The sequence below is a fragment of the Staurois parvus genome, unplaced genomic scaffold (genome assembly GCF_062004578.1).
Source record: "Staurois parvus isolate SC_StPar_1 unplaced genomic scaffold, SC_StPar_1.0 ptg000104l, whole genome shotgun sequence".
Lineage (NCBI taxonomy): Eukaryota > Metazoa > Chordata > Amphibia > Anura > Ranidae > Staurois > Staurois parvus.
The window spans coordinates 8,415,225-8,426,283 of record NW_028317900.1 but is presented as its reverse complement, the minus strand read 5'-3'; the positions used below and the strand labels follow the sequence as shown (position 1 = coordinate 8,426,283).

At 40.1% G+C, this 11,059-nt stretch overlaps 1 protein-coding gene across 1 annotated transcript in view; it reads right to left on the bottom strand.

Annotated features, from left to right (window-relative positions):
* Positions 1–1,818: 1,818 nt before the first annotated feature.
* The window catches only part of GREM1 (gremlin 1, DAN family BMP antagonist), a 50,529-nt gene continuing 41,288 nt past the window's right edge, over positions 1,819–11,059 (bottom strand). The window contains exon 2 of the mRNA XM_089671306.1: positions 1,819–2,831. Coding sequence (XP_089527432.1) covers positions 2,282–2,830 — 549 coding nt within the window. The 5' untranslated portion in view covers position 2,831 and the 3' untranslated portion in view covers positions 1,819–2,281. The remainder of the gene's footprint in view (positions 2,832–11,059) is intronic.

Sequence of the window (11,059 nt, the reverse complement as noted above, 5' to 3'; positions counted from 1 at the left end):
TATAACTATATTCAGTAAGCTCTATGTTATATAAATAGAGTTCACCTGCCCTTGTATGTCCAGCTTTGAATATGTTTGTAGTTGGAAAAGCAGTCATCATGTGAAATCCTATTCAGTCTTGCTTTTGATTTGTCCTTTAAGTCAGAGTTTGAAATCAGAGACTCCTTTGCCTGTTGCCTCCAGGCTTTTTTTCCCTCTGTGGTCCCTCCTCGTGCGGCCAGCGTGCTGGGTAACAAATTTAAAACTCATCAGTGTGCAGGAATCAAAGGCACAATAAATTGTAAACCAATCTTATTGTCTGAGCCCTGACGTGTTGTTCAGATCAAAGGGAACACAACATCTGGCCAAGCCAAGTGGAGAGCTTGAGAAGAGCCCAATAAAACCACTTCATCTCCTTTAGGGGATGCCTAAGTCTGGCCTACACTGGTAGATCTTTTAACTGTCCCTGGTTATGGTACACACAGTGGTATGTAATATTACAAGTATCATATTCTAATACTTTCTGATTACAGCACATAAAACAGATTAACTTTATAGGTTGTACTGTAAATGTTTTGCCAGGTAATGCTGAGCTGTAGGAAAGCTTTCAGATATCGCTTGGACTCAGAGTTCGTAATAGTAGAGCTTTGGTTGACTCTGCAGATATCTGGAGAATGTTGCCTGGTCAGGCTGGCAAGAAAAGTCAGGTACAATCTGCAAACCAAGTAAAACACTGGGCAGCACAGTGACTAAATGGTTAGCACTTCCGCCTGGCAGTACTACGGTCGGTGGTTCGAATCCCAGCCAGGGCACCTCCTGCCTGGAGTTTGCATGTTCTCCCTGTTCCTGCGTGGGTTTCCTCCCACACCCCAAAGACATGCTGGTAGGTAAATTGGATCCTGTCTAAAATTGGCCCTAGTATGTGTATGTATGAATGTGAGTTAGGGACCACAGATTGTACGCCCCTTGAGGGTTAGGGACTGAAGTGAATGTACAATATATATGTAAAGCGCTGCATAAATTGATGGTGCTATGTAAGTATCTGTAATAAATAAAATAAAGTCAATAAAAAGTGCATTGGCCACTTCCAATCTGGTAGATAAAAAACTATTACAGAGTCTGCAGTTCTACAGGTCAGGGTTTTGTAACACCTCTTAAGCCTTTCCGGAGTTTAATTATGCTTACCCCTAATAGAGAACAAAATGAATCACTATCCCGCTCTGTATCAGTTTATTTAAGCACAAAGATGTCCTTACTGTTAGATCCTGGGGACAGATTTGCATGCCTTTTGCTCTTGATAATATAAGTATGTACAGAGTCTGTGGGCTTATTTACACCAAGAAGGTCTGTTGCAGTACACTTAACATAAGCTTTTTGCTTCAAGGCCACCCATTCATTGGGTGTACTAGCCCTTAAAAAATTGAATTTGTTAAGTTACAGTCCAGATTTACTTGGCAAATGTTTACCAAAGTTGTAAGTGAACCTATTTAGCACCAAACAGGCAATAAAGGTTCCCACAGCCTTAGCAGACATGGCAATATAATGCCATAATAATGGCATGGGTCATCTATGATACCAGGTTTCACCTAGAGTTGCTGCATGCCAAATCAGAATGATCCAGTACTAAAATTCCTTTTAAATATTTCAAGATCACAAAATTGGGCCATTTGAAAGATGTGCACAGGAATACTTCAGTAACCTAAGTCAGTTGATTCACCAATATTTTTTTCCATGAAGCACTTTGAGTAGTAATGATATTATCCGATATAAAGTAAGTCTTGTAACCCTGTCTGTTTCTGTGCATTGTCATGCAAAAAGATATACCGGTATTTTAGCTCCTTTAAAGATGACCAATTTCATAAAATTTTATTACATGTAATGGAATTATGCTTCAGTATATGGTGTGATTTGAAAAAACATCACCGGATTATCCATACAGATCATTCAGAAACTAACTATTGGCAGATGGAAACAGTCCAATCCCTGTGGCCCTCTTAGGTATATCACAAACATTTAAGTGTGAATAAATAATATATACACAATGTATACATAGCAATTTGCACTAAGGGGCTTGTATACTCCAAATAAGGATGCATTGTGTGCATTACAAGAGCATTTAGTTCATAGTCTGTAGCAAGGTGGATATTTCCCATAGCAGAGTAACAGGTTTAAGTAGCACTGAGACCAGCTGTCTTAACAGATGTCCATAGTTTGATAAACATGATATGTTCTTCACATGTACAGGCCACTAAGCATCTTTAAAGTCCATCATGTCCCAAGCATTGGAGAAACCAGGTCATATCTAGTCCAGATCTATGGAGATACAGCGACACTGCTTGACGCGTGTAATTCTTTTCTTCTTCATGGGCGGTTGTAATTCCGGGCAGTTGAGTGTGACCACCATATTGGTGAATTTTTTAGGCTTACAGAAAGAGCAGGATTGAAAGGAACCCTCCTCCCGACGAATGTGCCTAGGGATGTAAAAGGAATTGCATTGCCCATAGCAGAATCGGTTGAGGATTGTACGTTTGTTACATCCCTCCTCATGAATAGTTTGCTTGAGTGGCTGTGTCTTGCACCAGTCCCTCTTCAGATATTTTCTCTCGGTAACATGCAGAGCTTCCTGACTGGACTCCAGCACCTCCTCAGCCGCTAGAGCTTGTCCTTTACCTTTTCCTCCATTTCGACTACCTGGATGTGTCTGACTTTGTTCAGAGTCATTTGCCTGCCCTTTGTCTGGTGGAGGGATCGCTCCTTGGGATCCACGAACCTTTTTATTCCCTTCAATATTGGGTAATAGGAGCCCGAAGAGAAGGAACATTGGTCCCACTGCATAAACCAAGCGGATCATCCTAGGAGACAAGAAAAGTTGTTATTTTACATAAATTAAGCATAAAAACTACAGTACAAAATGTACAGGTATATTGTAAAGGGTAACTCCACTTTTATGCAAAAAAATATAACGTATACAATAGCTACACAAGCCATGTTGTAATGTAATGTTTTCAAATATGACCTTTCATTTTCAATCTGCAGCGCTGTAATTTTCTGTAAAATTGAATGAAATATGGCAATCTGGAGGGGTTCTGTATACAACTGATGCACAGAACACCTCCAAAAATGTCATTTCCTGCTTGTCTCACTGAGTTTCCCACAAGTCTATACTAAGATAAGTCAGATTTTAGACCAGACCAGTGTTTCTCAACCTTTTTCAAGTTAGAAAAGTATTTTCAGTCTCAAGGCACCCCAGTCTAAGGCTTGTTTCACAATACTGCATGTCAGGAACATGCACAAAAAAGTTCCCGACATGCAAACAGTCTTTAGCAGATGCACATGGGTGCCAAGATTTATTGATAGTACCCCCACGTGCAAATGTAGTGCATTTTTGATGCAGTGTCATTTTAAAAAAGGTTGGGGATTTCTTTTCCTGCATTTCTGCAGGTAGGGCAGACCATTGCAATTAATAGGTTGCCTTACATGCAGCAAGTAGCCACACAGATGTGAAGCATGGGTTCATTCATACATGAGGCGGGGGATGGTAAAACCACATGATTGAGCCATATTTTTATCACCCACAGCTGCTCCCCCTTTAGCTGCAGAGGCAGCAGCCAGAGTCATATACACTCACACACACACATACATACACACAGCCTTTTTACAATCTGCAGTACTGTATCTGTCAAGTACTGCACTGCTGGGGGAGCCAGAGAGATCTGGGCTCAGGAAGCCGCCTCCTCTTTCACTGCTCTTCACATCTCTGTCCTCACTGAGCTCCCTTTCTTCCAAAGTACAGTTTGGACGAAGAGCAAGAGCTTGGTTCAAATCTGACAACCTTTTTCATCCAGGATGCTGCGGCAACCCTGATTACCTCAGCTGGTACCCCAGGATGCCACGGCACCCCTGTTGAGAGAGGCTGTTTTAGACAACAACAGCAATAAAAATGTAAAATTTGCTAAGATACTCCCCAAGGGTTAATCACTTCTAAAGGGATACACACATTGCAGCTGTACTCTTTAGAACCCAGAAATTGTATCAGCTGATTATTAATGAACCAGACCCTCCCATTCAGAGTGAGTATGTGATCATTCTGGTGAAACAAAGGGCTATTTCTTCACAGCAACAAAAGGTAGGACTCTGCTACAAAGTTTGTTAAATCCCTGCAATGTACATAGAGTAGATCACCCATAGTAGTTTTTGTTCTCAACAAAAGTGGAATTACTCTTTAAGGTTAGTGACCATGGTGAAAATTGTATAGTTGTAAAAAGCACTTTTAACACCAAATTATGGTAAAATAGGGGTCATCTGAATTGCATTAACTGAAAAAATTACTGTACGCTGGAGTTTTATACTAAAGTTTACTTTAGTGTTATCAAACCCAGTTATTAAAACATAGCCAATGTTACATCCATGACTTTATTCATTTTGTTTTAACTGTCATCTGTAGATATCACAATTGATCTTATTCATTTATAGCCTGACATCCTCCTTTACGGTGCCTCCATTCACTGGGGGCCCCTATGCAGCCACTGCAACATGCTCACATACATGGAATACAGATCAACGACATGTCACTCTGTACATAGAAATGCATTGGCAGCACAGTGACTATCCTGCGGAGAACATGTGACCTGCCCACTTGACTTTGACTGGCATGAGGGCAGAGGGACCTGCAGAAATGATCTGAAATTCATGTGCATCAGCAATGCATGCAAATGGAAATGTAGGATCTTAGTCCCACCAGTGACCATGAATGAGAGCAAGTGTGCACACTTTCCTGAACTGAAGTTTAGGGAGCGCTGCACCTGAACTATGATGTTTCTAAAATTAATAAAGGTTACATTATGTTTTCAAAACAGATTACCTGAACTTTAATGGATTTCATAAAGAGATTATATGTATTTAAAAGTACAGATAGCTTTTAATATGGGGATGTATTACTGCTTTAAGCCTAAAATAACTGATGACATTAAACAGTAGGAACAAGCAAAGTTTACTACTGTTTTAGGCATCCTTAGAGGATAAGTTCACCTTTAAAAAAAAAATAAAAATAAATGCACATCTTTTTAGCAAGTAAAAAATGCGCATTTAATTATTTTTATTAGGAGCTTGTAAAGCATTGCACCCAGGATCTGCATATCGCAGGTGCAATGCCATGCTCCTGCAGACTGTCAGTTGCCCAATGACAGGAACCATCAATGAACTACCTAGAAAACTCATCAGCTCTCTGTAAGTTCATTGAAATTTACATATAGTTGTTGTTTTCCCATTCACAGTAACTCTGTGAATGAATGATGCGGCTGGGTGACATTTAGTTCAGGGAGAAAATCTCCGCCTTGCTGTCACTAGAGGCGGCAGATCGGAGAGAAGCTTTCGTTCCTTAATTTTATCTATTATGATACAGAAGTAAAAGTTATCCTTAGGATTAGATATTAAAGAAGAACAAAGGAATAGCTGTTACTAAACATCTCCATTAGGCACATAAAGTACCATGAAAGACTTCTTGATCATACGAAGAGAAAATTAGGATTGTGAAATAGACCCCTTATCCACCTAACATCTCTAACATATGTCTGCGACATTTGAAATCATTTTATGAAGATTAACAAGACATCTGTATGAGCGTGTAAATAATTTTAATTGGTGTCCTGGATCTAACAACTAAAAGACCAATTTAAATGCTTAAAGACCACAGGAAAGAATATAAAAGGCTTCTTTGGATCCATTTATACAATTAGGCTAAGTCTATAATAGTGTTATGTATTACTCTTGAGGTTTAGAGCCACATGCAGCAAGTAACTGTCTATATATGTCAGATTCCTGACTGATCCCCTATGCAGATACAGCTTTTCATGCTTTAACTGGTCTATTAAGTAAGCCCACATGAATAGGACATGGGTGGCATAGTTACCCATAATTCTTAAAGAAGCATTGCAAGCAAATATAATAATCATATACTGTTAATATGATAATATCTGGGCAATTCAAACAAAGCATATTAGGACAAATGTATGAAAACAGACAAATATTGTTGAAAAATCATCAGAAATTTCAAATATGTGAACTTAGCCTTTACCTCTCCTGACTGCCAACACCATACCTACTATGTTTTGCTGCTGCTCTTCTGCATGTGTCATGGGTGCCTTGAATCTGTGCGGGGAACAGGGGCGGATTGACCATTCAAGTACTCGGGCACTGCCCTAGGGCCCGGGCCCAGTAGAGGGCCCCATGACATGCCCCTGGTACCTTTCATTGGCTTTTTCATTGGCTTTTTTGGGTGTGGACACAGGGGCCCCATGATCCCCTATTGCCCGGGGGCCCCATGAGTTGTCAGTCCGCCCCTGGCGGGAAATTAAAAAATCTCAAGTCTATCGAGGAAATTTGGAAAGAAATGTACTGCCCAGTGTCAGAAAGCTCTGCTTCAGTCACCGGTCATGAGTCCTAGAATAGGATAATGACTTAAAACACACAGCTAGAAGTACCCAAGAATGGCTAAGAACAAAACATTGGACTGTCCGTAATCCTATCGAACATCTTTCGAAAGAGCTGAAACTTGCAGTCTTGAGAAGGCACCCTACTGTACAAACATAGGATAGATGGATGAATTTGCTGAAGAAGAGTGGGTAAAACTACCTGTTGACATGCACAAAATCCCTGGCATCTACATAAATCATATGTTTGCAGTGTTTTTCCAAAGTATGATTTTGATGAAATATGTATAACAAGCAATTACGGTTGCCAATTACTTTTTTCAATTTTAAGTAATTTCAGAGAAGTTTGTGGGTTTTTCTTTTTTATGGAAAGGGTACCAACACATTTTGTCCACAGTTATACATATATGTACAAACCACACTTTATAAATATGATTTTTTTAAAACTTTGGCAATATAACAGCAACCAGCATTTAGCACACTCAAGAAGAAAGATCTTTCAGCTTTGTGTGTTGAGGGAGGTGTGCCCAGTAGTGGCTGAAGAGCACTTAAATAGTCTGAGGCCTGGAGCAGACCTGGTCTAGATCTTGGTCTATCACTGCAGGAGGAATCCTAACCCTGAGGGGCTCTGCCCCTCAGATAGTAATTATAATACAAGAAATTGGTTATCATAGTTTCTCAATAGGAACCAAATCCCTCTGCTCCTCCCTCCTCCTTGCCTATCCCTCGTTTTGGTTTGATGTATAGACCCCCATTTAAAAAATGTGCTATTTACTCTCAATAGTGGTATGCTGCATTAAACCTTTCATCAAACCTCTAAATTATTGTATTTGTTATTTTTAAAAGCCATTGTAAAGTAAATGGTGGAAAAAATGCACTTGTGAGTTCAAACAATCATTTTTTGTATATTCTTTTCTTACAGGCAGTCTCATTTGGGGCATGGCAGAGGTATGCCATTTTTATGGTAAATGGTGTCCCCCTTTCTCAGCTCAAAAAGTTGGAAATAATGGAACAGATCCATTGGTCTTCTGAATGTGGGATGTTCTACCCAGAGAAGTGAGCTGTGGTTATCACTTAGACCGGGAAGACTGATCCCCAACAATGAAGATTAGCAGAGTAGACACTTGATTTGCTGATGCATTCTTTTAAGCTGACCTTTGTCAATCTTTCCAACAAAGAGGAGCCCTTGAAATAACTTTCTGGTCTCTGGGAACCCCTGCTAAAAAATGATTATATCTACAACTCATGATACATTAGTGTGATGGTCAATGGGAAAAATGCTTCTTACATTTGTGGACATTGGGAAGAATTACCCTCTTACAGATAGCTAAAAAGATCAATGGTGTCAGTGGGAACTTATCTGACAGGCAGAAATTGCTAATTGTTCAAGGAACTCCTAACAACCTCTGGAGGAACCTTTGAGTTGCACAGAACCCTGGTTGAGAAACACTATTCTAAGCATGACATGTGGGAAGGAGTAGTGAGCTTGGACTCTGTCATCTATTAAAGGGTTCAAAGTAAAGGACAACAATGCAGTGCTCTGGGTCCATTGTGCACCACAGATGTTGTCCTCACCTCTATTACGAGTATAGTGTTGCAAAAATGACTGTGGTTTCATTCACATCTCTACCAGGGGAAACATGAAAGACTTGCGAGGTATGAGGAACCTAATACTATAACAATAGATAATCTCAAGGCTGCACAATGATTTAGACTCCAAACCCTGAATAATTACCAGAATAATCTGATACTAGTAAACAAACAATTCCACATTCATTAGATCATTTTAAGACATCGCTCCCAAATAAAAATGTCATATTAAAATATTTATAAGGTGACCAGATTTTCCAAATAAAAACCACTGGCACAAAACTGTGCCATGCCACTTTAAACTGCACCATAAAATGGCATGCATTTTGTTAATGAGACACAAAAAACTTGATTGCATTTTGTAATGTCATTTATTGTCTACTAAACTGTATGTTTAATGAGGAAAGAGTTACTGACTGAAAAGATGACCCAAAAGATTTCCATTGCAAAAGAGACCATGTGCAGGAAGAAAAAAAAAGTTTTGCTACCCCTCAACAACTCCTAACAATCATAACACTTGTATATATGTGCATGTACTCATACCATGGAGCCAATGTGTCTGTGCCCATCGTGACCTTATACACTTATAGATATGTCGTGCTTGCAAGAGTAGATGCCCTTTTGGCCTTGCATGTGACATCCCATGCATCCAGTTATGCCTTTATTTATATTATACTCCATGATATTATCAGAACCAATGGTCCTGATTTATAGTAGTCATTCCTTAGCATTTCTAAAATTAACACATTGAGAACAATAAAATAACCTGCCCCCCAAACTGTTTGTTAAAATTTCTACTGCAGCACTTGTAGTTTACAACTTTCAAAGCTGCAGGCTCCTGCTCTCTCAGTGCTGCTTTTCTGAACTTCTGGTCGTTACAGGAAAGAGTTAACAATGGACAATGCAGTCTCCATTCATTAAGCTTTTTTTTGGTGGTATTTCATCACCACTGTTCTTTTTATTATTTAAAAAGAAAATTTTACATAAAAAACATTTTCTACTTTTTGTTAAAAAATGTCCAATAAAAAAATAAAATTTCTTCATAAATTTAGGCTAAAATGTATTCTGCTGCATGTCTTTGGTAGAAAATCAAACTCAATTAGTGTATATTAATTGGTTTCTCTGAAGGTTATAGCATCTACAAACTATGGTAGCAGCTATGAGGTTATACTTGCAATGGCGGTGATCAGCGACTTATAGTGTGACTGTGATAGTATGGTGGGCAATCTGGCACTAACAGACACTGGCTGGGAGGAATACTAACTGATTAATTGACACTGATGTCGCTAGTGACACTAATACAGTGATCAGATATAACACTACTCATGACACAGGCTCGGAAGGCGTTAACGGTTTGCCTAACAAGTGTAGCGTGTGCTGCTTTTAGTCACAGATCTGGCTGTTTTTTTCTCCCTGCTTTTCAGGGAAAAGAAACAGACAAATTGCTGTTCTATGTACTCAGAAACAGAACTCTGTGCTGTGATTGGACACCACCAATAAGCAGGTTTCAGCAAAAATCATTGTGGATACCTGCCGACAAACTCATGCTATGTCCAATCACAGCTACAGGTCAGCAGGGGGCATGTGCACATGCAACCAAAAACCCAGAAGCAGATGGTGACGTACATGTACGTTGCCAAGCTTGCAGCTGTCACCCGCTTGCAGTGAATGTACAGTGAGTGGGTGGCACACACTTTGGTCAGGACTATGTAATACACAACATAGCGTATAAAGTGCAGGGGTCAGGTCTATGTGATGTACCACACAGTACATACAGTGCAGCAATAATGAGTTTGTATATGAAGGTTACTTACATTACAGGCCTTTGGAAGAAAAACTGCCACACAGTCATTTGTGAGAAAAAAGGGTCATTAAAAAAATACAAACAGAAAGCCAATGCTTTGTCTGAGTCTACTTACAGTAAGGAAGAACTTCATTAAAATGGATGCAAGCAACATAGAAACTGGCAACTGTTAAGAACATAAATGGTTTGGTAGGTCTATGTAACACACAACATTGAAGGGACCAGGTCTATGTAGCACAGAGTAAAGGTCATTGACAGCTGGAGGGGTACATTGGTGGCCAGTGGGGCTAGGACGACACACTAGAGATCAATGGGGTCTGTAGTGGTACATTAGATGTCCGTGGAGGCTGAAGGGGTACATAAAGGCAGTGGGCACTTACAAACATGATATCCAAGGAACTAACAGCTTCTAAATAAAAGTCAGCAATGGCAGTTGCCATAATTCTGCATAACCGTGACAGATAGCTATCTGACACCTTGATAAAATGGGAGCTAGAAGGCCCATTCATGCTATTGCACTGTTGGTGTGATGTGGTACCATACACTCTGGATAGCACCCCAACATACATTGACAACCTTTTTTGGCCCGAAGCAATGCATGTTCATGTGCAACATACACAAAATAAAGTGTATGCACTAAAGCAGCACAGTAGTGTAAATGGGCCCCTAAGGAAACAATCATTAATTCCAAGGAGCAGTTGAAGATGAACATTGCTTGTGAGCATACAAAAAATCAGTAGTATTATTATGAACTCTCAGCTGTAGTTATGACTACATCATTGCAGGGAGAAAAATCTCTGATCTTATGATCAGGGGCGGACTGACAACTCATGGGGCCCCCCGGGCAATAGGGGATCATGGGGCCCCTGTGCCCTTGCCCAAACTCAAAAAAGCCTATGAAAAAGATACCAGGGGCATCTCATGGGGCAATCTAGTGACCCTGGGCCCTCGGGCAGTGCCCGAGTTTCCAAATGGTCAGTCCACCCCTGCTTATGATGTACCTGCACAATTCCGCTTGACCAGAACGAATAATCACATGCACGGATTAGCCATAACTTTATGACCACCTAGCATAACCTGTCAATGCATGGACTTCCCTATACCTCTAAAAGTATGCTGTGGTATCTGGCACCAAGCCATCAGTAGCAAATCCTTTACATCCTTTAACCACTTGCCCTCCTGAGGATTTACCTCCCTTCCTGACCTGGCCATTTTTTGCGTTATGGCACTACGTTACTTTAACTGACATTTGCGCGGT